This window comes from Dasypus novemcinctus, chromosome 6, assembly GCF_030445035.2.
Source record: "Dasypus novemcinctus isolate mDasNov1 chromosome 6, mDasNov1.1.hap2, whole genome shotgun sequence".
Taxonomy (NCBI): domain Eukaryota; kingdom Metazoa; phylum Chordata; class Mammalia; order Cingulata; family Dasypodidae; genus Dasypus; species Dasypus novemcinctus.
Window position 1 is genome coordinate 130,797,081 of NC_080678.1, and position 26,330 is coordinate 130,823,410.

The following is a 26,330-nucleotide window of genomic DNA, read 5'->3' on the forward strand; positions in this document are numbered from 1 at the left end:
ACAGCGGTATCGGCTGTCTGGGGTGGCCGTGTCCTGTTGCTATTTCATTTTATTCTTGGTCCCTCCCACTTTCTAGTTTTCAGGAATTACTGAAGTTTTCTGATCTCTTTATGCTACTCATTCTTGTTTTCCAATGATATATATTTTTAAAGCCATTTTTTCCCCTTATTTCTCTCCCCTCCCCCTGCCTGTTGTCTGCTGTGTCCAATCACTGGGTGTTCTTCTTTGCCTGTTGTATTCTCATTAGGTGGCTCTGGGAACCCATCCTGGGACCTGCCGGAGTGGGAGAGAGGGCCGTTCTCTCGCTCCACCTCAGCTCCCTAGTTTGCTGTGTCTCATATTGTCTCTTCGCTGTGCCTTTTTTGTTGTTGTTGCCTCAACTTGCTGCATCAGCTCTCCGGGTGGGTGACATCCACTGCCGGGCGGTCTTTTCTCCTGCGTGGAGGCCACTCTTGTGCGAGGGCCACTCCTTGCGCAGGGGCACCCCTGTGCGGGGGGACACTCCAGGGGCACAGCAGCACTCCATGCGGGCCACTCGCCTCACAGGCCAGGAGGCCCTGGGTGTTGAACCCTGGACCTCCTATATGGTGGGCGGAAGCTCTATCCATTGAGCCATATCTGCTTCCCGGTAGTTCTTAGTATTTTGTTTTATCAATCAGATTTGGAGAGGGTACCTCTGTGTGCGCAGCCTGCCATCTAGTTCTGGACGCCGCACATGAAAAGTGTTTTAACACTGGTTTGGGTAGCCAGGGGCAGGCGGGACCGGAGGTCGCTGAGAAGGGGTTTCCACCAAGAGTTATTAGGTGTCTCAGGGAAGATAAGAAATATATCAAAGGAACTTTAGAGCCCTTGCTAATCTGGAGTACTAATTACAGAACCGTGTAAATAGAAAATGTGAACGTAAGCTCGAGGTCAAGTTTTTGTGTAATTTAATCATGTAAGCCTTGTTGCATGGGACACACTCTATTCCTCTAGCGTCTGGGATGACTGGTACAAACAGCTGGCTGAGCTGTGCCAGCCCTCGGGAAGACGTCTACCCCAGGAGGGCCGGAAGACACACCCCACGACGGGGGAGTCAGCGCCCTGTGTGCGCCATGAAGAGCCCCCAGTGATTAGATCGCATTACCCTAACACCGCACCTGAGCTAAGCCCGTCCAGTAGCAGGTGGGCAGGAAAGAAGGCACCACGTGGGCCGGCCAGCAGCGAGGTGACAGTCTCGGGCTGGAGTGACCGAAACCCGTCGTGCCTTGGGCGCCTTGGCGCTGGTGCCTGAGTGCTGGGCCGGGCCAGCAGCTCCATCGCCCTGAAGCTTCAGCGGGCTGCGCGCACAGAGCTCAGTGGGAAGTCAGTCCTGAGGCCCACCTCCTTGGATCACTGGCAGCCTGGAAAACAGTGTTTGCCTCGGTGGTCTTGACCCACAGAAGGCCTCGACCCGAATGCCCGCCATCGCTGGCGAAGAAACAACAGCCCCTTTATTCCTCCCTGGTCCGCTGCTTCGTGTGACTCTTTTCGGAGGATTCCGTCACAAACCAAAGGCACACAAGAAATCCCATCTCCCAAGGCTGGGACCTCCTGCTCTTTTCATGACCCAGCCCAGGCTGATCTTGTGGACAACAGTGTAGTCAACAAACAGCTGCCACAAACCAGAACCTTGCTTTTCTGACGCCTGCGTAACGGACTCCTTTTTTAAGCCTGTTTGCTGCAGGATCTGTAATCAGCCCGCAGCCATGCTTGGAGCGCGGGAGTTGACTGCAGCTCCGCGGAGGTCACGGACTGTTCCGTGTAGAATCACCTGGAACCGTGGGGCAGAGGCCGCCTAGAATAGTGACGAGCACCCTCATCCCAGAGAGTCTCATTTTAGCGCCTCTTTCTACCGCCCTTCCCCAAGAGCTCTGCTCCCCAGCAGTAAGCAGCGGCGGTTTGTAGGGCATCGCTTTATTCAGCGTCGACAAGTGTTGGGGGATTCGTAGTCTCCCCTCACCTCCTCCCCCGCCCCCTTCCTGGGTAGAGGTGTTCCTTAGAGCCCTGTTTACTTAGTGTTTGGCGTGTCTTGTCCTAAGCGCCTTTTCCCGTGTGATAGAAAGAGAAGAGGTGGAAGTCAAAGTACAAAAAACCTCAAAGAACAACTGAAACGAAGGAAAAGACACGGACTTCCCGTCCCTCGGCTGCGTCGCCTGGGTGGGCGCTGCCCCGGGGCTCCGCGGCGCTGGGGACCGCTCGTCCCGGATGACTGTGGACAGAGTCCAAATGCCACCTCCACTGTGAACAAATTTCTCCTGGGAAGGCAGGATTTCCTAGCGTAAGATTAGGAAGAGGAAGCGGGAGAAAGGTCTGGAGTGTCGCGCAGACGTTTCCAACCACGGGAGCGAAACTCGGCAGCGGCTGCCTGACACGGTGTGGCCAACTCGGGGTTCCAGGCCCCTGCCAGGTTCACGCTCCCTCGGGCCAGCCCCACCCCAGGAAGCTCCCAGTCCCCTGCCGAAGGGACACGCCCCGCGTCCAGAGGGAGGCCGCGCCCTCCCTGCCTTGCAGGTCTCCGGGGAGGCGGCACTCGCGGGCGGGTCTCCAGGCCAGAGCCCCGCCAAGGAGCTGGGCGAGTCGTCGCTGTGCGCAGGCCCCCCGAGCTCAGGTCCTGGAGATCAGGAAGCCCCCGAAGGTAGCGCCCGGCGGGTTTCTCTTCGTCACCGTCCCCTGGGTCAGCTCAAACCACACCCTCTCGTCCTTCTGCAGCTGGGCCACAGCAAAGGTCGTCGCCTGCTCCTCGGTGGCGTGGACTGGGGTCCGATGGCGACCTCCAAACACCAGCTGCCCGGCGCCTGGCCCGGGGCCAAATTCAACGCTCACCGCAAAAAAGTAGACGCCGCGCTCGGGGGCTTGGAAGTAGCCGTGCTCGGGGAAGTAGCTGCTGCCGGCGTTGAGGAGGGTCGTGTTGAACTTCACCGTCTGCGGCGCGGCCGTCCCCGCTGCGAGGCTGGCATAGAAGGCCACCGCGGAGGCTGCAACACAGGGAAGTCCTCGGTGACCGGGGAAATCACACCCTGAGACCGCGGCCCTGCCCCCACGTACAATTTGAACCCAGCTCTTCCCTTCCAACATCCTCGAGAGCCAAGTCTCCCTGTGTTACGGGCCGAGGAAGCTGAGGCTCAGGGCTCCTACATGTTGTCCAGGGCCACCTGGCTTGGGACAGTGGCCCCAGTTTCCGGCTCCGGCACCACTGCCGTCTGCCAGGCATCCTGAGGCACACATGGGAAAGGAGAGAGCGAATACTGCTGTCCCCAGGCCGTGCCAGCATTGGGGAGGTGACGAGGAGAGTGGAGGGCGCTGGGCACAGGAACTGACCTGAAGGAATCAGCAGACAGGGCTGGTGCGGGGGGGGGGGGGTCTCAGGGAGACCCAGGTTTTTCACGCTGCAGCTTCTATGGTTCTCAAAATATGCTGCCCTGAGTTCTGGCATTACAGACGGGGGAGCGGAGGCCCAGAGAGGGAAAGCTGCCTGCTCCAGATCACACAGCTGGAGCAGAGCCAGGGGCCCCTGGTCTGGCACTGCCCCTGCTCTCACACACGGGGAGAGGATGGGCGCCTTGGGAGGAGGACACAGGCTGAGCGAGGGCCGGGGCTGTGGGCCCAGCAGGCCCGCGGGCAGGCGTGGAGGCAGGGAGCGCGCCCACGAGGAGGGGCTGGGGCTGGGCAGAGGGTCCGTCTGGGCCCAGCTGCGAGCCCCAGGCCCAGCAGTGAGTGACCTGGGTCCCAGCCACGGAGCCCCAGCCTGTGACGCCCCCTCCAACCACAGCCTTGCTCTGCTCTAGTAGTGGGAGACTTTGAGAATTGCCATCGGGGAGGGCCCCAGCCCGCAGAAAGGCCGCCAGGCGTGGCCCTGCACCTGCACCTACGCCAGAAGCCCACGTGCCCCCAGAAGGCAGGCGGGTGGGGGGCCCCGCCAAGGTGCTGGTGGACACTGAGTGTGGCTTCCCTCCAGGCCAGGGCCCAGCGACGAGCCCTAGCCCCGGGCAAGACAAATAAGGGGCAATTCTTATCTTTACTTTTGAAAGGGAAAAAACATGTTTGAAATCACGAAATACTGCCGTGGTAAGCCTGGCGACTCCGACCTTCAGGCAAATCCTGGAAGTCCCAGCCCGTGGAGGCCTCGGGCCACCGGCAGGAGAGGGCTAACCGGGCAGGCACAGCTAGGCCCAAGACAGGGCCCGCCGGGCAGAAGCCAGACTGGTGCCTGCCGTGTGCTCGGCCTCGGGCCGGGCCTTGGCTAAGCGTCATCTGTTGATCTTCATAGCAACCCTCTGCTGTAGATAGTGCATCTCCCGTTTAACGGAGAGAGAAACTGAGGCAAGCAAGAGACTCGAGGGCCGGTGCACTTTCCACCGCCCCACACCGCCCGAGGAGCCGCAGGCCTGCTAGGCTGGAGGGAGGGGCGGCGGGGAGGTGGACGGGCCGGGATAGGGGCCTTCAGTGGCCCTGGGCCGCCCACCTTTCAGCCGGCGCCAGCAAGTGGACACCTGGACGGTGGCCCTCCCCGGCCTCCGTGTCCAGGCGAGGACAAGGCCCCGGCCCTGGCTGGCAGAGGACAGTCCAGCAGCCTCCTCGGCGGCCTCGGGGATGGGGCAAGGCTAGCTGCACAGCACTTCCGCCTGGGGCCAGCTCCCTGGCCTGGTCCTCGCGGGGCACAGGAGAAGAGCCAACACTGGGGACGGCCAGCCGGCATCCGAGTGTCCTCTGGGCCACCAACTAGCTGGGCAAGCAGGGCACTCTGCATTTGAGCCAAGGTTTCGGGCAATGTGGTGGTGACAATTGAGGCGCCATTGAGTGGCTGCAGTGACTCAACGTGGCAAAAAGCACAAGGGCACGGCACGGGGCCTGGCACTGGGTCCCCTGATTGTAGGAATGAGCTCCTTCTAGACCCGTCTAGGGTCTCTGCCTGCATACCTCTGTCTGCAGGGGAAAGCTGGTTGAGGGCTCGGGTGGGGGAGAGCGCTGGGACGCGGGGTTTGAGATGTGGCATGGGAAGAAAGGCGTTTGTCCCTGCTGCTTCCAGCTGCAGCGGTCAGCAGCGTGCACAGGAGGCCTCAGCCTTCCACACGACGGGCCGCCCTGCCAGCTCCGCCAGCACCCGGCGTCTAGCACCCACAGGCAGTTCAAGGACAAGGGACTTCGGCTAGGTACACCAGCCCCGGGGGGACGACGAGGTTGGGAGCTGAGCAGCGGTGACCGACGAGCACCCTCCCTGCTCTCTTTCACCCCGGGCCCCTCGGAAGGAGAAGAGCTGCTCCCCGGCCCTGGCTCACCTTTGCCCCCGCTGTCGGCCCACGGCGCCCCCCGCTTCCTGTCCCTCCTGCGCGCAGCCTCCAGGCCGCCCTGCTGCCGCCTCTCCCGCCGGCTCAGCAGGGCCTGCAGCTTCTCCAGGTCCAAGCTGACGTTGGCCGCCAGGAGCCCCTGGAAGTTCCCGAAGAGGCCGTGGAAGAGCCGCACGTGCCGCTCCAGCGCCTGCTGCACCGAGGCGGCGGCGCCGCGGAGGCCCTCGAGCTCGCGGTCGGCGGCCGCACCGGGGCCCGCTGCCCACAGGGCCGCGCGCGTCTGCTCCAGGGACGGCGGCTGCGGGCCCAGCGCCGCCTCGCCCAGCTCCTCCAGCGCCTCGTCCCCGAAGAGGGCGGCCAGCACGGCCTCGTGCCGCAGCGTGTCCTCCAGCAGCGCCGCGAAGGAGCTGTGCAGCTGGCGCGCGTCCCTCTGCGCCGCGTCCCTGGCGCGCTGCAGCTCGGCCACCCCGCGCGCCAGCGCCCGCACCCGGCCGCCCAGCAGCGCCAGCTCGGCCTGCGCCTGCGCGCCCTGCCCCCGCAGCGCCTCCACGCTCTCGGCCAGCGTCTCCAGGGCTTTGCGCAGGGCCTGCGGGGACGGCTTGTCCAGCCCCCGCCGCTCGTCCAGGGCGGCCCGGGCCTGCGACAGCGCGCGGCTGCAGTTCCTGACGTGGGGCAGCAGGGAGGCCTGGGCGCCCTGCACCTGCTGCAGGGTGAGGCTGAGCCCCAGCAGCCGCCGCTCCACCTCCTCCTTGTTCTCCTCCATCGCCAGGGACCGCTCGGTCAGGACCGCCCGGAGCTCGCGCAGCGCCCCTTGGTCCACCCGCAGCTTGTCCAGCTGCCGCTCGGCCTTGCCCAGCCGCAGGGAGGCGTCCTCGGACAACGTGAACAGCTGCTTGAGCTCCTGGCCGTGCTGGGCCACCGCGGCCCTCACGCCCCCCAGGGCGTCGTGCACCTCCTCCTCCCTGCGGCCCACGGCCACCTGCAGGGCGGAGAAGTTGTTCTGCAGATGGCCCAGCCAAGCCTGCAGGCTCTCCAGTTCCGGGGCCTTGGGCAGCGGCTCCGACTCAGGGTCCTCGTCGGCCTGCACTTCAGAGAAGGTCTGCGGCGGCGGCGGAGGGCGCCAGCCGTGCCGGCAGTCATCCAGGTCCCGCTGCAGCTGGCCCACCCTCCGCGCATCCTCCTGGACCTTGCTCTCGCGTTTGGCGCCGGGCTTCTGGACGTCGGCCCCGCACGCCGCCCCGCCCTGGCCCCTCTCGATGGCGCGGCGGTTGGCTTCCACGTCCCGAGACAGGTTCCTCACGGCCTGGGCAAGGCTGTGCAGGCTCTTGTTGAAGCTGCTCCAGATGGGACTGAGATGCACCTGCAGGAAGGCGTCCACCTGCGGCAGCGGCACCTGCTCCGAGGACCTTCCGGGAAGCTCTGCGGGCAAAAGGCACAGGTTTCCACACACAGTGGACATCCCTCCCCAGGCAGCCCCAGGGGGGCCCACGGAGGTCTGCGGGCCCTGCCGGCCCACCTCTCCCGTGGCCTCACCTGCTGCAGCTGTGAGATTCCTCGCCAGGGCCTCCCGCAGGCTGGGGAGGCTGCCAGCCGCCTGGCGGACGTCGTTCTGGAGCTCTCCCAGCAGGCGTTCCTGCTGCGCCTGGGCCCTGACCGTCTCGGCAGCCGCGGGACCTGAATACACATCAGAGCGACATGCCAGAGAGAACTCGCCAGGCCTGGTCAGACCGCGAGGCACAGAGAAGGCCACGTAGGGGTTTGGGGCAGGGCAGGTGGGGGCTGAGTGCTCGGAGCAGGAACTGAGAAACCGCTAGCCCGGGAAGGCCATGAGCCCTCACCCCGCCGCTGTGCCCCCAGCAGACATGACCAATCGAGCGCCGCACATTCCCCCTCAGCCCCGCGGACATGGTCTCAAGTCAGTGTTCTCGCAGCCCTGACAACAGGTCAGGGTTAGCCAAGTGACGACAGTCGCTGGCCGTGCCAGCCGCGGGCCCAGCCTCATAGTGTCCCTTGGTGGGAGCCTCTGACTCCAAGGCCAGGGGCGTGCCTGGCTCCCTCCAGGCTGCAGGAGCCTGGGCCGTTCGGGGGGCGAGGAAGAGGCAGGAGGAAGCTGTCCCCCCCGGAACACGACCCAGGAAACGGCGCCTGCGCTCGGGCAGCGGGCAGGTGGCTGTGGGCCGGGTGGGGTGGGGGCAGGACGCCTCTGCCGATTCCATGGGGGAGACTTTTCTGAAATGGCCCCACCCTGTCGAAGGAGAGAGGGCCCGGGCACAGGCCCCTGCCCCACCTGCCCAGGAGAGCTCCTCACCCAGTCCGAAGCCAGCAGGCCCGTGCACAGGCGCTCCGGGAACTTCCCCTGGCCCTGCGGGCTCGGGGGTCGCCGTGGGATCTGCAGAGAGGAGCGGGGAGAGGTCTCCGGAGGATGCTGAGGCCGGGGTCGGAGGAGCAGGCAGGGAGGGGAGCGGGGGGGGGTGGAGCAAGGAGGAGGGGCGCGGGCGGCGGGGCACCCTACCGTGGTCCTGGCAGTCGGCGCCCGCGTAGCCCGGGCAGCACCTCCAGGCCACTGAGGCCAGCACTTTCTGCCTGACCTGGTACACCGGTCTGTGGGCCGTGTGGTACCTGGGAGAGCAGGGCAGGCTCAGTGATGGGGGGCCAGTGGAGCCCCGATGCCGCCCCCCACGTCCCCACTCACAGGACTCTGACTTGCTGGCAGTCCGGAGCCCCCTGCGGGCACGGCTGCTGCGAGTGGACCAGGAATTTCTCGGCTCTGCAGGCAGCTACGAAGGTCACCAGCTTGGACGTCTGGTACGGGCACCAGTTACTAGAAAGCAACCAGAAAACGCGCGAGGGGGCTGGGGCCGCAGCCCGGGGTCCCCGCCGCGCCCCCTTTGGAGAGCTGACAGGCGCTGCGGGGGTGGAGCGCCCACCCCCACCCAAAGCCCCGCCGCCCTGAGGAGGCAGAGCCCTGGGTGGCCCGGCCCTCCGGCTCAACAGCAAGCGCTCGGCGAACGCTGCCTGGGAGAGCCCCTGCGCCCCCCGCTTCTCCAGGCCGACCAGGGCAGCAGAGAGGCTGAGGGCCCCCCAGGAAGGCCCTCAGAGCTGGGGTGTCCGGGCCTCCATCCTAGCTAAACCACTTTCCGTCTGTGCAACCCTGAGTGAGGCTCTTGGTGGGAGCCTCGGTTTCCCCATCTTTGCCATGGAGCAGCCGGCCCCTAAGAAGAGCTTGGCGGGTGGTGCTCCCCTGCCCCACCCTGGCTGCCCTGGCAGCCTGCCCCCCATCACCCCCAGCATCCTTCCTCACCAGAGACCCCCCTGCAGGGCGGGCGCCTGCCCCCCGGCCGTGCCCCGTGAGTGTCATGATGAGATGGACTTTTAGACAGGGGCACCCTGTGGGAAGGGCAGCTGGGCCCAGCCATCGCCCCTTTGTGGCTCCAGCAGGGCTGGTTTGGGGGGTGCACTGACATCCCGATCCCCAGGCTGGTGGGCCCCCCAACTTTCCCGGGGAGAGCAGCCCCTCAAGATGGGGTGACAAGTGCTAGGACAAGAGAAGCTCAGGGACCTGGGAAGGCCGGCAGGAGGTGGCAGTGATTAGACTGAGGTTGAGAGGGAGGGAGCGTGTGTGGGTGTGTGGGACCCTAGGCAGGGGCAGAGGGTGCGTGGGAAAGGGGCTGCAGGGGAGAGGCCGGGAGGAGAAGCCAGGCCCCAGCGGGCCGAGTGCCGGCGGAGGGCACGGTCGTCACGGAAAAGGCTCAGGCAAAGAAGTGACGCGACGGATCCTGGGTCCTGGGTGCAGAAAGGATAGGAGGGGACAGCGGCTGCAGGGGTCTAGGGCAGAGGCGAGGCGGCTTGGGCTGGGGTGATCGCGGGGCGTGTGGAGGGCTGGTCGTCTTGGTGAGACAGTGGCCCCTGCAGGGCTGGGGTTTTGCGCTCTGGAGAGGACCTTGGTCCTGGGGCCACCCGGCGCAGTCACCGAGTTCCAGTGCTGGGAAGGGGGGCACCGAGGGGGATGACCGTCTGCGTTCTGAATGCCAAGGCCACCCCCACCCGCAGCCCGGCCCCCCTCGGCTCCAGGAAGCCCACAGCCAGCCTTTCCTCTCCGAGCAGCGGGTTGGAAACGCTTCTCAGGAAGGTGGCCTGGCCCAAGGGGAAAGGCCCAGAGACGCTGAAACCCGACGCTCGCCAGAGCGTCCAGTCGTGGCTTCCACCCTGCTTCCCAGTCTCTCCACGCGTACGTGAGTGGACGGCCAAGGGTGACGAAAGAGGGGGGTCGGAACCCTCAAACGGCATAGCCATCCGTGTTTAATCAGAGTTGCGCCCCTCAGCAGAGAATGTCTTTAGTTAGAGGGATTAGGAGTTATTTTTATATTTTTCTGTATTTTCTAATTTTTTATGCAAAGTGCTAATTTTATGGTATTGAAAGTACAACTGATTTTTTTAAAAGAAGTGAGAAAAGTAGCTCAAAGGAAATTTAAAGAATGAAAACATAATTCCACAAATTTCTGTGACCTTGCATTCATTGACATGACAAATAATTTCTGTGCATCTACCATTTCCCAGGAATTAGACTAGGAACTGGGGGTATAGAGTTACAGAAGATAAACATTTCCTGTCTTTGTAGAACTTAATATCTAGTGGGGAGGCAGATGTGAATCAAATAATCATACCAATAAATGTAAATGTACCTCTGTCATAAGTAGGATGGTAGAATATGTAATTATGTATACACATGTAGTAAATGAAATAATCTTCTGGTTTGGGGGGAAAAAACACAAACTCACAAACAGAAAAATCACCAACTTGGAGAAAACCAAGACTGTGCAGGAAGGAAAAAACTTCCAAAAAATGTGTACTAATATTCCCAGATTTATGTGCGAAATTACAGCAGCCAAGAAATAAGAACAGGAAGCCCTTAAAAAAATGGAGAAAGGAACAGTCAGAGAACAAAATTGAACCCTTGGAAATGAAAAACATAATAGTAGAAATGAAAACATTTGCGATAGAGATGGTAGACGGTAAAGTTAAAGAAATTTCTCTAAAAGGTGAGCAAACACAGAAATGGAAAACAGGAGTGAAAAAAAAAATATATATATATATATGTATAAAAGTCCCAGTCCTGGAGATCCAGTATCCAACTGGTGTTCTAGAATAAAAGAGAACAGAAGGAGGAAATCATTGATGAAAATATTTTAAAGATCCCAGGAGTGAAGAACTTGAATTTTCAGACACGAAGGGACCACCAATTAACCACAATATGATGAAAATAAACCCCTATCAAGGCACATCATTATGAAATTCCAGAACTCTGGGGCAAAGCTTCCAGAGAGAACCTCCCTGCCTCCAGCTGTAATTAGAATGACTTTGAACCTCTCAACAGCAATACTGGAAGCTAGAACACAGTAGAGAATCGCATTCAAAATCTTGAAGGAGAATTACTTCCAACCTGGAATCCTATCCCAAGGTCAACTATCAATCAATGTGATGGCAAAATAAAGGCATTTTCAATCGAGCAAGGTTTCCAAACATGTGCCTCCCATGGACCCTTTACCAGGGAGCTACTACAGTGCTTCTCCAGCATGTTACAACCATCCTGCATGTTACAACCATCCTCTGGCACCTTAAAGATAAGATTCTCTTGGGCCCCACCACAGACCAGTTAAGTAAAACTCTTTGGAGTTGGGGCCTGGAACAGCATCTTTAGAGTTCTCTAGGTCATTCCAAGGTTGAGCACCACTGTGCCAGAGCAGGTGCTCTGCCAGAACCAGGGGCTAGTCCATGGGATCAGGAAACAAAGGTTTCGGCGAGCCATGAGCTGAAGGGAATTCCCAGGAAGATGGTGGTGAGAGTTCCCAGGACGTTGGATGTAGAGGGCAGCCAGGCCAGGAGGCCCAGGAGAGGCTTCTCCAAGAAGATGGGGTGGCCAAAGACCTGACGGGAACAAGAGCCTCCACGGAGATTTAGTCAGCTAGCCAAGAATTTGGAATTGAATTAGTGGAAAAGACACAGAAAACTAGGCAAAAACCAAAGCAGTTGGGTACTCCAGGGAAAACCAAAAGTGTGCAGGGAAAACAAGAAATTCATTGTTTATTTCAAGCCTCGACCTTAAGTAGCACTCATGGCCGTAAATACTCAGAATGACAATGGTGACTGGAGAGGTGGTGGAGTGGGAGGTGTGTGGTGGGTACATGTGTGCACGCAAGCACGTTGGGCCGGGGTGGGGTAGGAATCGGAGCTGAGTCATCTTCGTCCTTAATGGGATGTGGAAGTAACCCATTATCTGCCATCAGGAGGTAATGCTGTCTCAAGACATAGCAATAACTGCATGTTATTTAGAGTATAGGTAAATTCCAAAGAACCAGCTAAAGGCTTGAAAATCACTGTCTCAACAAACCTTGTAGAACTAGTTGGCAAACATTTTCTGTAAAGGACCAGAGAGTAAATATTTTCACCCAGGAGCAGCTACATTATTTGCAGGGTTCAGGGCAAACTAGAAAAGGCAGGGAGGGCCCTTGTTCAAAGATCTTCAAGAATTTCACGATGGCGGCAGCCCAGCATTAAACCGAGCGTGGGGCCGCTGGCCGCAGTCACACGCCAACAGCCGCCCCGGTTTTATTCTCCGTGCGTCATAAGGACTTTGGTGCAACTACTCGGACACGGTGGTGCGAAAGCAGCCGCTATCGGCATGTCCACGAATGAGCGTGGCTGTGTCCCAATAAACTTTATTTTCAAAAGCTGGCGGCAGGCCATGGTTTGCTGACCCCTGCCTCTGAGTGTGTGTCACATTTTGGAAGAGAATGACGCATGGGGAGTTTCTCAAGTCATGAAAAGAGTGGGGTATCAGCCCAGGAGCTGATGGGCCCGTCAGTGGGAAGAGAGACCAGGACAGGACCCACCTGTCCCTGAGGGGCTAGGCCGTGGTAAAGGAGGCGTATCAAAATGGGGGAGGGGGGCAGATGTAACTCAGTGGTTGAGCGCCTGCTTCCCACGTACGAGGTCCCAGGTTCAATCCCCAGTACCTCCTAAAAAAAAAAAAAACAGTGGGAAGGAGTACTGATGCAGTACTGAAGCAGTGAACCGTGGGCCAGAGTGCAGGAACCAGGAGAGGGACGTCTGCGAGCACCGCCAGCTCCCACCCCACACTGCACCGGTGGAAATTCCTGGAACATTCAGCCCCGGGGGAAAGTATTTCACTAAACCAGTGGTTCTCGGCAGGCACGGGAGGATCCCGCCCCGCTAGAGGCTACCTGGCAGTGTCTGGAGAGATTTACAGTGGTCCCCGGGGAAGGGCACGCCCGGACCTGGTGGGTGGAGGCGGCCGGGGGTGCTGCTGAACAGGACAGTCCAGCCCAAGGTCAGCAGAGCCCAGCTGAGGTCCACCGCTCCCCAAAAGGCCCATTCCCTGGCCACCCCGGGGCCTGCCTGAGAGGCCCTGCCCGCGGGCTGCCGGCAGAGTGACCGGGACTTTCCAACGAGCTCCCGGGCCCGGAAGCTGTGCCGCCCGCCCTTCCTGCCAAGGAACTTTCTCTCCTGAGCGGCCCGGAGCTGCCCTCTGTGCCCACGCTCCCCGCCCTTGGCACGGCACAGGCCGCTGGCCCGAGTCCCTGGGAACATTCCTGACCTTTGCTTTGGTTTCCTTCAGCTCTTGGCAGCGTCACCCGGCCCTCTGCGCCCCGTGCCCCCAGCCCAGCTGGCTGCAGCGCCCCATTGTTCTCCCCGTCCCGCTGGGTGCCCTCACGTCCCAGTGGCCTCAGAGCCAGCAGTCACACCCAAGGCAGGGCCAGCCTGGAGCGAGGGCAAGGGCTCTGGAGCCGGGGCGGGCTGCGACTTGAGACCCCAGCCCCAGGCAGACTCGTTCGGCGCCTCTAAAGGGGGGGCTGGGAGGCTCGGGCGCTCCTCCCCTCTGCCTTCCCTGGACCCAGGATGACCTTGAACAAGGCCCTCCAGTTCTGGAAAGATGGAGAAGCTTCCACGCCCTGCCCCGTGGGGCCTGGAGAGGCAGGTGTGGGGCAGGCAGAGGCGGCCCGAAGCAGGGCTGGTAGCTGGAGCCTCCTGTTAGGGCCGCTGCCCCCTGCTCTAAGTGCCTCATAGGGCCAGGACCCCCCACACACACCCGGTCTGGAGTCTCCCTGGGGACGCAGGTGTGCCCTCGGCACCCAGGCCTGCACTCCAGCTGGCAACACCAGCGCCAGAGAAGCTGCAGGCCCCAGAAAGGGGCCCAGGTGCAGAAGTCCCGCACCCACCAGGATGTTTCTTCTTTTCTTTTGGCATGGGGGTGGGCCCACAAGCCCCGGCTGGGGGCCGGGCAGGCGCTGGGCTGAGGTGCGCATTTGCCCACAGCCCCCGCCCGGAGCAGGGCGCTGGGCATTTGCAGCCAGAGGGGCCGGTGGGCCCAGCTCTGCCCCACTCCTGGACCTCCGTGCTTGGGGGGGTGGGGGGGTTGGGGGCGCAGGCCGCGCCCCTCTGAGCACCCCAATCTCCTGAAGGTGGGGGCGGCAGAGCCGCCGCGCCCGGCTGCCTCGACCACACAGATGAGGCGCCTTGACCTTGCCGCGGGCCACGCCGTCCCCGCGCGGCTCCGGCCAGTGTCCCAGGAGCCCGAATTCCGACGCGGAAAGAGCCTCCGCCCCACGGAGTCCAGAGCCGCGCGTCGCTGCTCCCGCGCTGGGCGACGGGACGCGGGCGTCAGGCCTTCGCCGAGGCTTGGGCATCGCGCGTGGGGGGCGCAGGCCGGGGCGCCCTGGGGCTCCCGCCACCTCCCCGCGCCCTCCCCGAGCGCGCCCGGCGCAGGCTTCCGCCGCTCCCTTTACGGCGCGGGAAGCCCGGGAGGAAGCCCGGCGTTTCCTTCCTTTCTCACCAGCCCCCTCGGAGCCCCCGGGCGCGGCTGCTGGGGACACGCAGGGACTGGGGCGTGGCAAGGAGGCCCAGCAGGCCCCACGCGCCTAGGGGAGCCCGGGCACCCCTGCGCCGGGCTGCACACGAGCACTCACACTGGGACCCCGCCCCGCCCCGCCGGTGGGCTGGGCGACCCCGCAGGGTGCCCTGGCCCTGGAGACGCGCCCTCCCCCACGGCCCCTCCCCCGCTCCTCCTGGGCCCCTCGAGCCCCCTTCCTCCCTGGTCCGGGGTCCTGAAGTCACGCTGAGCTGGGTGGCCGGATGCCCCCTCCCTGAGTCACGCGGCACGCAGACCTGGGGTTCAGGGTGGGCGTGGGGTCTCTGTGCCACCCTCAGGCCACGGCTCCCCACACCGCCAGCCGCTCCCCCTTAGGGGTAGATGCTCCCCAGCTAGCCTCGCCCTCCTCCTCCTCCTGGGCCAAATCTGCTTTCAGGAAAGCTTCCAACAAGCAAATCTACAGCAAGAGATCAGAACCTGACTGAGACCCCTCACCCCCCACACTCCCAGCCAGGGTGGTGGTGTCTAGCGTGATGTCAGTCGGTCCCCCCTCATCCTTCAGATTCATACAGGGGCCCTCAAGCCCTGGGCATGGGGGAGAGCAATGGGTACATCTGAGGCTGGGCTGCCTCTAAATGCTCAGAACCTAGTTCCAGCTCTCTAGCTGTGTGACTTTGGGCAAGCCACTCAACCTCTCTGAGCCTTGGGCTCCCCCTCTGGAAACAGGGTGGCTGGGAGGAGTAACCAAGATCAAAGTTGGCAAGGTGACTGGCCCAGAGACTGGCCCAGAAGTGGCACCTGCTGACTCGGGGTGATGGCAGGTAAGGCCCCTGAGGGGTGAGCAGGGGGGCCCCTGGCTCTGGGCAAACAGAAGCTGGGATGGGGGTGTCCTGGGTCCAGGCTCAATGCCATTTCCGCAGAGAAACACAGGCTCACAGAGCTCCCGGGAGGCCTGGAGAGCAGGGCCGCTCTCTGCACACAGCTCGGCTCTCAAGGCCAGGCTGGTCCCTGCTGTCTCCTGGGGTGCTTGGGTCAAAAGCCCCATCCCCGGGGGAGTCTGGGCCGGCACGCCAGCCTGCACGTGGGCGCTGGGGCTCCGCTTTCAGAACTGACTTCCTTGGAAGAACAGGGGCCGCTGCCAGGCCAGGTGGAAACGTCCAGAACCCCAGCCCCTTGGCACCCCACACTGCGGGTTGATGGCAAGCAGCTGCGCCTGCCCACCCAAGCCTTGTTTCTTGCCCTGGGTCAGCCTGGAAACAACCTGTCCTCCCCGGTGGGGAGCCGGCCCCGGGCATCTCCCTCGCAGCCGCCCCTGCAGACGGATGCCATTAGCCCATTGCACAGACGTGCAAACTGAGGTCCAGAGTGGCCCTTGCCATGACCCGCCCCGAGGCTCAGGCCCTCTTACCGTCTGCCAGGGCCCCTGCTGGGGTCCTCGGTCTCTTCCCGCCATTCCTCAGGCCCCCTGGGGCTCGGCGGGTCAGAAAACCCGGCTCTGGGGACCTGGGCCCAGGCCCCCGGTAGCCCCCACGCTAGGGGCCCCCCGAGGCCGAGCAGCAGCGTCAGGAGCATCTCAGCCGCCGGGGCAGGTCTGAGCTCAGCTTCGGACAAGCGCCTCCAGGAACTGCCAGTGACGGGGTTTTCAAGCTAAGTCTTGGAAGGAAAGGACAACACAGGGACAACAAAGAGAGGAAGTGGCCTGGGCCAGCCACCCGGTGGGTCTCGCCCGGCCCACCCCCGCCACACCTCCCCGCCCCCCACCTGGCCCTGATGCAGGCAGGTTCCTGTGTCCTGAGAGGACGTGGGCGGTGGCCCCGGGGGTGCGGGGAGGTGGCCCACTGAGTATGTCCCACGGGAATCTGCTCCCTGGGTGGGGGGAGGAGACCAGGGGCCTCGTGGTGGAAGCAGCGGGCGGGCAGCCTTAGGGGGCCTGAGTGGGGGGCACATCAGGGCCTGAGAGAGGGCAGGCAGCTGCCCGGGGCGCGAGAGCTGAGGACAAGGACGGGGCCTTTCCATGCCTCCAGCCCCTCCCCCTGACCTTGGTCCCGGGCACCCGGGAGCCCCCGCAGGCAGCCCAGACTGGTCAGGGTGGCTGCTGCTCTCACCCGACAGGCCTGGGTGGCCCTGATCCCTGCCCGGCCCCGGGGGCCCTGGCAAAGCCTCCTCTCGGGGCCTCCTTCCCCCGGACGTGGGCATTTGGTGTGGAGGGTGGTGATGGATGTGGGGCGCAGCCCCAACGGGGAGGAGGCAGGGGGAAGGGCAGAGGCAGCGGGGCCTGCAGGCCCTCCCGCCCCGGGAGCCGCCCCCTCCCCCTGCCCCCACTGGCCTGGCGCCCGCCGGCCGCGCCGCCGCATCAATATTTCATCAGCGTCAATAAGAGGCAGCGACGGAGCGGCTGCCGCAGCTCCCGCCAGCGCCCGGCCTGTCCCTGCCTCCCGCCGCCGAGAGCCGCCCTGCCCGCACCATGGACATCGTCAGGAAGGGCCTCTCCATCGCCAGGGAGGGCGTGGCGGGCGCCGCCGAGAAGACCAAGCAGGGGGTGACCGAGGCCGCCGAGAAGACCAAGCAGGGGGTGACCGAGGCCGCCGAGAAGACCAAGCAGGGGGTCATGTATGTGGGTGAGTGGGGTCGCGGGGCGCGGCGTGGCAGCCCCTGCCGCGGGGCGGAGTCGCCTCGGGCCTGACCTCCCCCCCCAGCCCCAGGCAGGCAGGCAGGGGTGGGGACCCCGCCCTTGAGCCAGGGGCTGCCAAGCCCGGAGCACCCCACACCCCCCTTGCACACCAGGGGCTGTTTCCCCTGGCCTGCTCGGGGTCCCCCAGGGGACAGGCCGGCGAGAGGGGCCCTCAGACACAGCTGACCGCTTTGTGCACGCACAAATGCACACCTCCAGGCCCCCTTGCCCCAGCCCCGGCATCACCCACAGATCCCTGGACTCAGTCCCCGAGGTCCCCCCAGCCTGGAGCCCCCCCGCGCCCCTGGCCGGCTGCGAGCACAGCTCCAACCCGTCATCAGACCCTGGACACGCCCTGGAGCGGCAGGTGCTGGGGGCTCTCCGGTCCCCCCACCCAGGCCGGAGCCTCCCCTGGGATGACTCAGCTCCGGCCTGGCCCGATCCGAGGCCCAGGGCCACAGCCGGGCCCCAGCACCCCTAGGTCAGGCCCCGTCTCTTTCATCTGCCTTCCCATCCTGTCCAGCCCCCTTCCTCCAGACACAGCAGAAGCCACCCTTCGAAGGGGCTGCGGGCACCCAGACCCCATCCCTCACCCCTGCTGACCCCACGGCTTGCTGGGCTGTCCTGGGGGGTGCTGGGCGTGGCTGATGCCTCCGTTTTCTCCCCAGGAGCCAAGACCAAGGAGGGCGTGGTGCAGAGCGTGACCTCGGGTGAGGCCACCGGGAAGGGGCCGGGCCCCGGGGAGCGCGCCCCCTCGTACTGGGGGTCCACCCAGGGCCCTTGCTCACCCAGGCTGGGGCCCCAAGCCCCTCCTGGACCGATACCCTGAGCCTAACCCCCCAGTGGGACCAACCCCCGCCAAGTCCTCTAAGCCAGAAAGCGGGTGCCGGGGGCCCCCCAGTCCACTGAGCCAGAAAGCGGGTGTCGGGGGCCCCCCAGTCCACTGAGCCAGAAAGCGGGTGTCGGGGACCCCCCAGTCCACTGAGCCAGAAAGCGGGTGTCGGGGACCCCCCAGCCCACTGAGTCAGAAAGCGGGTGTCGGGGACCCCCCCAGTCCACTGAGCCAGAAACCGGGTGCCGGGGACAGCAGGCGTCTGGAGTGGCCCGGGAAAGGGGCTGCTCCTGCCCTCCGTGGGCAGGGCCAGGCCCCGGTGGGGAGGGGTCGGGCCAGAGGCCATCAGAGCCCTGCCCGCAGTCGCCGAGAAGACCAGGGAGCAGGCCGCCGCCGTGAGCGACGCCGTGGTCACCAGCGTCAACAGCGTGGCCACCAAGACCGTGGAGGAGGCCGAGAACATCGCGCTCACCGCCGGCGTGGTGCGCAAGGTGGGCGCTGCGGAGCCCGGCCCTCCCCGGGCTGCGAGGCCAGCGCGCGGGCGCGGCCGCCCCCCGACCCCCAGGGGACGCGGCCTGGGGGGACGCGGCTCCGCGGCGAGGCTGCGCGGTGTGCTCGCCCCACAGACCCCCGCGGCCCCTCCACAGCCCTCGGGGCAGGGAGTGTGGGGCCCATTTTGGGGACTGGAAAAGGGAGCCTAAACACCCTCCCTCCGGAGCCCCGGGGCGCTCGGGAGACACCCCATTCCATTAACGCGAGCGCGCGGTCCGCGGGCGCGGGGAAGCGGCGCCCCCTGGCGGGGGAAGGCGGCGCCCCCTGGCGGGGGAAGGCGGCGCGCGCAGCCCCGCCCAGGCCTCGGCAGTGGGGGTGGGAGAGGAGCGTGCGCACTGTGCGTGCGAGGTGCCCTGGGGGCCTGTGTGCTGCGCGCCTGCGTGCGCGCATGCGTGCGCGAGTTCCGGCAGCACAGCGCGCGGGAGCAGCGGGGTGCTCCCAGGAGGCGGGTGCCGCGCCCAGCGCAGAGCGGGCTCTGCCTTCGGCATCGGACACAAGGTACTAACAACTCATTTAATCTCCTCAAAACCCCACGTGCTGGGTGTGGCACCGTGGACGCGCCCCAGCTGCGGCCCGTGAGTGGCGCTCGGTGCACCCTCGTGGTTGGTCTGGTGCTCACACTCCCCTGTCCCCCACTGCCCCAGAGAGATTAAGAGATGCGCGCAAGGTCACAGTTGCTCCCCACGAGTCTGGAATTCCCGGCGGGCATCCTGGCTGGCAACACTGCGTGTCAGCTGGTGTGGGAGGCAGGATTCCAACCAGGGTGGGGACAGCGGGGGGTGGGTCTCCTGCCCTGTCGGGGGCTGCCTACCTGGAAGAGAGTCCCAGCTCTAGCCAGTGGGTGGGTGGGCAGGCAGGAGGGTAGGGGGCCTTCCTGCTCCTGGCTCTGGGGACAGGGGGCCCCCAAGGTTCGGCATAGGCTGTCCATGTCCTTGGAGCAGACAGTTGCTCCCCTCTCCCATCTCTGCTGCGTCCTAGCCCTAAGACCTTGGAAAGTCAACCTCTGGGTGTCCATCTCCTCATCTGTAAAATAAGGGTGAAGCACCTGCCTCTTTGGGCTGCGATGCAGGGAAACGAGCCACATAGAGAGGCAATGGCTGGCTCTCGGGGGCACCCGCCAAATGGTGGTGATTATTGTACATCGCCCTGCCGCCATCATCAGGGCCCCAGCTGGGCTGGGTGAGGTCGGGTCTCACACCAGGCCCCCTGTCCACCTGCCCCACCCCTGCAAAGGAGGCCCTGCGGTGCGGATCAGGCTGCCCACCAGCCCTGGCACGGATGCCTGGGAATTCCTCTCTGACCCCAGAGGAGGGCTGGAGAGTCCTGGAGCTGCCCCTAGCGTGGGAGTGGCACCCAAAGGAGACTCATTTCCTGGTGACACCCAAAAGCCAGTCCTGATCACCCCCAGGGAACTGTAGAAGGATGCAGCAACGCCTGCCTGTGGGGGCAGCAGGGACCCGGCAGCCTGTCCCTCCCCCGGGGCTGACACAGCTCATGCCCTTTTAAGCTCCACTCCACCATGGGGCAGGATGACTCTGGTCGCACAGAGGTGACAGGGCCCTCCAGACGCAGGTGCTAAGGTCAGGCAAATAGCCCAGCCTGGCGCTGCCCACCCCAGCTGTCCCACGCCCACCCCTCAGGCAGTCCCCCACCCTTTAGGCCTGGGGGGAAGGTTGTAGAGGAGACAGGAAGGGGGAGAGCATTGGGCAAAGCAGGGCTGGCCCTGGTCAGGCAGGGAGAGGGAAGAGGGAGGCATTCCTCCAGCTGGAGCAAGCCAGACCTGATCCCCACCAGGGCTGCTGCTTCTGAGCTCTGAGGCCTTGAGCTGGATACCTAACCTCCCTGACCTCAGGCTCCCTGTATGTGGACAGCAGTGACACCCCCATCCTCCTAGAGCTGCTTGGGGGGCTGGGTGGGGCGAAGGTGTGTGATGTGCTTTGGGGACACTAGGGCCAGGGGCAGGCTTCAAGGGGCTCTGCCTCCAGCCACTGGCCCAGGCTAGGGCTTCCTTATCTGCTAGGCCCAACCAGGACCTGCCCAGGACCCCGGGGCTCAGCTCAGGGGTGACGCTGGCTCCGGGGTAGAGGGTACCCCTCCCCCCCGAAGGCCTTGACGTCATCAGACGAGTGCCCAGCTGTCGGCCCTTAAGTGAAGCCCCCCTCGCCGCTGGTCTGCTCCTCTGCTCCTCGCCCCACAGAGCAGGGGGGGCGCAAGGGACCTCCACTGGAGGGGAGCAGGCAGCCCGCGCCCTCTGGCCCCCCACGCCGTCTCACCTCCCTCTGCTCCCCCAACAGGAGAGCTTGGTGCCACCTGCCCCCCCGCAGGAGGACGAGGCAGCCACGGAGGAAGAGGCAGGGGCTGAGGAGGTAGGAGCTGCACCCGGGGCTGCGCCCCCCGGCCCCCTGTCTGCTCCCCGGGTGGCCCTCGGCAAGCCGCCCTCTGGAGGTTTTTGGGTGGGGCCCTCCAGTCTGTGCAGACTGACCTGCGGCTCCCCAGAGGGACCACGGGCAGGGCCGGCCCTGAGGTCCCCTCACAAATGTCCCTTCAGGGCAGGGGCCCAGCTGACACGCCCCCTGCCCACCCCACTCCGGCGCCTGTAGGAGGGTCTCGGGGCTGTGTGTGAGGGTCACGCCCTCTCCCAGGCCAAGACTGAGGGAGACTAGAGCTGCAAGTCCGCAAGGAGCCCGAGGACCCCACCTCTCCTGGCGCACGGAGCACCCAGACAGGAGCGCAGGCCGGCGGGGAGGGGCGCAGGCTCCCGCCTCAGCTGCCGCCCACGGCCCGCCCTTCCTGCCACGGCCTTCCCTCCCGCCCACCTCTGGTCCTGATGCCGCTGTGAATTTTTGGGTTGTTTACTTTCATGATTCCAAATAAAACTAGTCCACGCCCATGGCCCGGCCGGTCCCAGGCTTCCTCCCCTTTGCTGACTCATTTGAGGAAAAGGCCCTGCGTCCCCTCAGGAACAGCCCGCTGACTGGGTCAGAGAAGCAGGTTCCTCCGGGGACCTGAATGTTTCTGGAACCTGCTGAGAGCTGGCGAAGCCTTGGCCGCCTGCCCCCCCCCCCCCCCCCGGGCCCTTTCACATGGAGGCAGCGGCCACGGCCCTCGGCGCCCCCCATCGACGTGCAGGCCGCCTGCCATGGAAGCAGGCCCGGGTGCCCGGCCCAGAGCCTCAGCTGGCTTCCGCCTGCTCCGCGTCCCTGCGGCGCCCACTGGCAGCAGGAGGCGAGGAGGGCCCCCCGGGCCTTGTCCCCCTCTGCATCCTCGGCTCCCGGGTCTGGCGGCCCACAAGGGACACGAGGCACCCCTCCCTGGAGCAGAGTCGCGGGCAGAGCTGGCGACGGCGACGCCCGCGGCGAGGGCTTCAGCGACCGCCCCAGCAGAGGCCTGCACCCCACCCACCGCGGGCCTCCGGCGCCCACCGGAGCTGGCGCTGGGCTCCCCTCCTCCATAGAGACTCCTGCCAGGTGTCATTGCAAACAGCAACTAAGGCGCAGCGGAGAGAAAGGCTCCGCTGCAGAGGGAAACGGCGAACACCAGCAGGGATAGGGCTTCTGCCCTTGCCTGGCCCTGCCCCCAGCCCCTTACCTCACTTAAGCCTCCCTGCCAGCCTGTGGGGTAGGAACTGGCATTCTCCCAGGTTCTCCAAGCAGGTAACTGGGGACAGCGGGACACAGCACAATGAGGGGTCAGCATGAGGTCCGGCAGCCCAGCCCCAGAGCCTCTCAGGGTGGTGGCTTGTCCCCATCCCCCACCCCCCAAGGTGGCAAATCATCCTGGGGTCCGAGCTGGTCAGAGCGTCCTCCACGGGGGGAACGTTGGCATCGTGCCCCAGAGTCTTGTTCGGAGACGGCTGAGCAGGAAGCAGGGCTCCCTGGGGACCGCAGCCTCCCCGTGACGCCCCAGCAGCTTGGGCTCCGAGTGTCCGGAGACTGCTGGGCTGGGTCGCAGCCTGGCCTGCTGCCCCCGGGCCTCCCACTGCCCAGGAGGCGCAAGGAGCAGGGGGCTGCCGGCTCCCTGCTCCCCCCCCACCCCTGTGGGCACAGTAGGAGGGCCTGGGAGAGGCCGGGGCAGGCAGGGCACCCCTGCTCCTGGCCCAGCCAGGTGCGGGGAGCAGGTCTGTGCAGGCTCAGGGAGCAGGTGCCGGGGGCCTGGGTGCGCCCAGAGCTCTTTCATCCGCAAGGGCAGGAGGGAGCGGTGAGCCCGCGGCTCCACAGAGCTGGCAGGGAGCCTGCTGGGCGCCACCTCCTCACCACAGAAGCACACACCCGGAGCCCGTCCATCCCAACACCCCCTCCCCGCCCCGGCACCTCAGTCTCTTTGCCTTTAAACCCCCTCTCCTGTGCTCTGGGCTCTGGGGCGCTGCAGCTGACTCCCTCGGGAAATACAGCTCCCTCTCCTTTTCAGAGACCCCTCTTGGCACCCTGGCCTCCACATCCCCCATGAGGGCCCTCAGCAGAGTGCTGGGCACCCTTCAGCCCCTGGGGTCCTCACGCTTAGGGTAAATTCTATTATCTCCACATCCAAGCTCAGAGAGGTGGCAGGATTTGTCTTATGGGCTATTGGACCCCCAGAGGCCTGGCTGCTCTAGAGACTCTCTTAACTGGCTCTACCACCAGGGCTGCTCTACCACCAGGGCTGCTCTACCGTCAGGGGCTGCTCTACCACCAGGGCTGCTCTACCACCAGGGCTGCTCTACCACCAGGGCTGCTCTACCGTCAGGGGCTGCTCTACCACCAGGGCTGCTCTACCACCAGGGCTGCTCTACCGTCAGGGGCTGCTCTACCACCAGGGCTGCTCTACCACCAGGGCTGCTCTACCGTCAGGGGCTGCTCTACCCTCAGGGGCTGCTCTACTGTAGGGGGCTGCTCTACCACCAGGGCTGCTCTACCACCAGGGCTGCTCTACCACCAGGGCTGCTCTGCCACCGGGGCTGCTCTGCCCTCCAGGCCTCGCTAGCCCTGGGTCAGAAGTGCTGCCGCCCTGTCTTGCTCCTTGCCCAGGGGCCTGGAGCCAAAAGCGTCATCAGTAGGCAGTGAACTAACCAGGCAGGGTCAAAGGCCTTCCAGCTAAAGGGACATGCCACTGGTAGGATGGCAGGAGCGGGGGCAGGTCTGGGACTCACCCAAGTCCCCTTGGCAACAGTCAGGCCGCTCCCAGGGGGCCTGTGTGCCGGTAGGTCTAGGCTCCCGGCGGAGGGGCGGCGACTGGGTGGTGCCCGCAGCCTTTGTCTGCACCGGGCCCCTTCCCCCACCTGACTCATCGCCTGTCCCTTCTCTGGCTCTGGGCTGGCCTAACTCCATCAATCCCCACCAGTGCGCCTGCACCCCCAGCTGCCCCACCCCAGGCTCTGAGCCTCCAGCGCTTCTGCCAAGCTCCCTCTTCCCCAGGAAAGGCCAGGCGTGCGCAGGGGGGAGGGGGTGGTGGTGGAGGGAGGTTCCCGCCAGGTGCAAAGGAACCCAGAGGGCAAGCGTCAGGGGGTGGCCGCACCGGACCGGAGACTGGGGGACGCGCGGGCACCGGGGCCTCCAGACCCGAAGCCGGACGCCCCAGTGGGAGAGCAGCGGGTGGGGGACAGACCCGCGACAACCGAGTGCCGGGGGGGCGGGGGCTGCGCCTCTGCTGTTCTCGGGATCCCTGGCCCCTCCACCCTCTGACCTCTGACCCAGCGCCCAGGGGGGGTCACCAGTCCCCGGGCTGCAGCGCCTCGGGAAAGGTGGCCGAGCGGTGCCTGCGCCTCCGCTGCCCCTTCGCTGTGCGGCGGCGGGGAGCCCTGCCCTCCCCGAGCCCGCGGCCTGCCTAACGGCTCTCCCGACCCCGGGTCCCAGCCACGCCCCCGCAGCCCCTAGCCCTGTGCGGGCCTCTCTCGGGGCGCCCCTTCCCGCCGTGCCCGCTGGCGGCCTGCGGAGCCGGGAGCCGGGCCCGCTCACTCCCCCGGGCGGGGAACCGCCCCGCGCCCCCCTTCGCTTCCCCCGCGGGGAGGGGCGGCCCTGGGGCGCCTTAAAAGCCCGCGCCCACACGCCCGCCGCCGCCGCCGCGAGCAGCATCCCGCGTCTCCGCGCCTGCCGGTGACGACCCGCCATGGCCAGCAAGGGCCTGCAGAGCCTGAAGCAGCAGGTGGAGGGCGCGGCCCAGGAGGCAGGTGAGCGCAGCGCGCGCCCCGCGGCCCGCACGGCCACCCGCCGGGACGCGCGGGGCAGAGGCGGCGGGTCGGCGACTCCTAGGTCCGCGGGCGGCTCCGGCTTGGCAGGCGCCCCCGCCCCGAGGTGGCGGGGAAGCAGGACGCCCACCCTGACCTGGAGCCCCGAGGGAGGTGCGGGAGCCGTCAAGTTCTCGGAGCCCGGGGCCGCGCTCTAGCCGATGTCGGGGCCAATCCTGGGAGACGGCGCGGGCGGGGAGCGGGGACTCCACCTCCGCCTGCGCCCGCACGGGGTCTCCCCGCACGGGACCGGGCAGGGGTGGGGGAGGCAGCCCCAGGCCCCATCTCACCCCCAAATAACATTCCCTTCAAGACCCCGCCGAGGGCCTTCCCCGCTGCTGGGGCAGAGACCCTCCAGATCCCCGGCCTGAGCTTCTCCACTCCGGCTCCGGGCCGCCAGCGCCCGTGGGGTCCCGCCTACGACCCGGCCAGCCCCCTCCCTCGCCAGTGCCCCAGGGAAGCCCCCTGGGTCCCTCTGCGGCCTCCCGGCTACCGGCTACCGTGGGTCTCCCGGGCAGACCCGGGACCTGCCTGTGCCCCGCCCGGCACGCCCCAAGGGCGGGGTCTGGGCGGGGCAGGCTGTTTACGGGTCAGTAGCCGGGATGAGTCGCTGCCCACGCAGCGAGACCCACGGAGTACCTGGAACCCCACCCCTCCTCCCCGGAGCCACTGGCCTTGGAAGTCTCACCCCCTTTCCGCACTTTGTCTCCTAGTGCCCAAGCGCCTGCCCGCGGGGCGTGGACAGCACTGCCCGTGTGCCTTCTGGGGAGGGCCTGGCAGAGGCAGGGGCCCAGGGCCAAGTGCACTGAGGGTGGGGTTCGTGCATCCGGCCCGGCTCTTTGCAGGGGAAGCTGTTCAGAGGCCAGGGGTCCTCCTGGGCCAGGGCCAGCTGCAGCCACAGCCGGCAGGCTGGCTCCAGCCCCGCCCTCCTTCCTCTGGCCGTGTTTTCTCAGCATCCCTGGGGCTGGAGAGGGCCGCGCGCCAGAGCGGGGGCAGAGTTATAAATAGACATGGTCGGTGGGAGGCACAGAAAGGGCTCCTGCCCCTCACTCGCCGGGTGGTCCTGGGCAAGGGGCTTCACCAGGAGGTCTGCTGGGGAGGCCCCTACGGTGGGTAGTGCCAGAAAAGGGGCTAAAGACCACATTTCTCTGTTCCAGTGACAGCAGCCCGAGCAGTGGCCCAGGAGGTGGTGGATCAGGCCACAGAGGCGGGGGAGAAAGGTCTGGTGGGGTAGGAGGGGGGGGGGGCGGGCAGTCCCAGCACACTCCCCTCACTGCTGCTCCCCAGCCCCCAGCCCAGCCTCACCCTCTCCTCTGCAACCTCCTCTGCCCCGGGGGCCCCCCAGGCAAGCTTTCTGGGGAGGGGGACCATGGCCAGGCCACCGTTGCAGACAGGGACAGCGCTGGCTCCCTAGGGCCCTGCCCTCACCGGCCCTCACCTGTCCTCACCTGCCCTCCCTTGCCCTTCCCCAGCCATGGACCAGGTGGTCAAGTCCACCCAGGAAACCATCGACAAGACCACGAACCAGGCCTCTGAGACCTTCTCGGGATTAGGGAAGAAATTCGGGCTCCTGAAATGACAGAAGAGAGTCACTGGGTGACCCCCTCCAGGCCTGCCCTCTGGACCTGCCCCCTCATTAAAGCACGTGTTCCCACCCTGTGTCCACTTCATGCCTCTCCCCACCCCACCCGCGCTGGTCCCAGCCCTCCCCGGCCAAGAGCAGAGCCCCCGTATCCAGCGTCCTCGCCTCCCAAATTCCGGACTGTTCAGGTACGCGAACCCCATTTAGGCAGCTCAAGTTCGATGGCGGGATGTGTAGCCCGAGCAGAGTACAAGGTTCTGGCCACCCAGCAAGCGCCTGCCGAGGGGCGTCAGGCCTCCAC

General features: G+C 65.2%; 3 protein-coding genes across 9 annotated transcripts; 2 read left to right on the top strand and 1 right to left on the bottom strand.

Annotated features, from left to right (window-relative positions):
- Positions 1-906: 906 nt before the first annotated feature.
- On the bottom strand, positions 907-15,906 carry MMRN2 (multimerin 2). Of its 2 annotated transcripts, none has more exons than XM_004483213.5 (7): positions 15,602-15,906; positions 7,999-8,127; positions 7,819-7,925; positions 7,615-7,695; positions 6,840-6,980; positions 5,298-6,725; positions 907-2,996 (listed from the first exon to the last, which is right to left on the bottom strand). In XM_004483213.5, exons 1-7 carry the CDS (start codon positions 15,763-15,765, stop codon positions 2,626-2,628), a joined length of 2,421 nt encoding a protein of 806 aa, XP_004483270.1. In that variant the 5' UTR covers positions 15,766-15,906; the 3' UTR covers positions 907-2,625. The 2 variants fall into 2 exon arrangements, with proteins under 2 accessions (XP_004483270.1, XP_004483269.1); XM_004483212.5 differs by having other exon boundaries at positions 7,594-7,695.
- A 655-nt stretch (positions 15,907-16,561) lies between these two features.
- On the top strand, positions 16,562-21,140 carry SNCG (synuclein gamma). Of its 6 annotated transcripts, none has more exons than XM_071215950.1 (6): positions 16,562-16,811; positions 17,117-17,345; positions 17,533-17,574; positions 18,060-18,187; positions 20,543-20,614; positions 20,891-21,140. In XM_071215950.1, exons 1-5 carry the CDS (start codon positions 16,658-16,660, stop codon positions 20,608-20,610), a joined length of 621 nt encoding a protein of 206 aa, XP_071072051.1. In that variant the 5' UTR covers positions 16,562-16,657; the 3' UTR covers positions 20,611-20,614; positions 20,891-21,140. The 6 variants fall into 6 exon arrangements, with proteins under 6 accessions (XP_071072051.1, XP_071072052.1, XP_058155391.1 ...); XM_071215951.1 differs by having other exon boundaries at positions 17,117-17,231; XM_058299409.1 differs by having other exon boundaries at positions 16,737-16,811; positions 17,117-17,231; positions 20,849-21,140.
- Positions 21,141-24,251: 3,111 nt separating this feature from the next.
- On the top strand, positions 24,252-26,101 carry ADIRF (adipogenesis regulatory factor). The gene is made up of 3 exons (XM_058299410.2): positions 24,252-24,390; positions 25,605-25,667; positions 25,920-26,101. The coding sequence occupies exons 1-3, from the start codon at positions 24,330-24,332 to the stop codon at positions 26,024-26,026; spliced, it is 231 nt and encodes a 76-aa protein (XP_058155393.1). The 5' UTR covers positions 24,252-24,329; the 3' UTR covers positions 26,027-26,101.
- Positions 26,102-26,330: the final 229 nt, after the last annotated feature.

What these genes read in the sequence shown, in the direction of transcription:
- SNCG (XM_071215950.1), top strand. Translation starts at nt 16,658, where the DNA reads ATGGACATCGTCAGGAAGGGCCTCTCCATCGCCAGGGAGGGCGTGGCG. An exon ending in GCAGGGGGTCATGTATGTGG is followed by an intron (nt 16,812 to 17,116) that starts GTGAGTGGGGTC and finishes CATCACCCACAG; the next exon opens with ATCCCTGGACTCAGTCCCCG. An exon ending in GGTGCAGAGCGTGACCTCGG is followed by an intron (nt 17,575 to 18,059) that starts GTGAGGCCACCG and finishes CCCTGCCCGCAG; the next exon opens with TCGCCGAGAAGACCAGGGAG.
- MMRN2 (XM_004483212.5), bottom strand. Translation starts at nt 15,765, where the DNA reads ATGCTCCTGACGCTGCTGCTCGGCCTCGGGGGGCCCCTAGCGTGGGGG. An exon ending in AGCAGGGGCCCTGGCAGACG is followed by an intron (nt 8,128 to 15,601) that starts GTAAGAGGGCCT and finishes GTTGCTTTCTAG; the next exon opens with TAACTGGTGCCCGTACCAGA. An exon ending in CGCCGACTGCCAGGACCACG is followed by an intron (nt 7,696 to 7,818) that starts GTAGGGTGCCCC and finishes TCCTCTCTGCAG; the next exon opens with ATCCCACGGCGACCCCCGAG.
- ADIRF (XM_058299410.2), top strand. Translation starts at nt 24,330, where the DNA reads ATGGCCAGCAAGGGCCTGCAGAGCCTGAAGCAGCAGGTGGAGGGCGCG. An exon ending in GGGCGCGGCCCAGGAGGCAG is followed by an intron (nt 24,391 to 25,604) that starts GTGAGCGCAGCG and finishes TCTCTGTTCCAG; the next exon opens with TGACAGCAGCCCGAGCAGTG. An exon ending in CACAGAGGCGGGGGAGAAAG is followed by an intron (nt 25,668 to 25,919) that starts GTCTGGTGGGGT and finishes GCCCTTCCCCAG; the next exon opens with CCATGGACCAGGTGGTCAAG.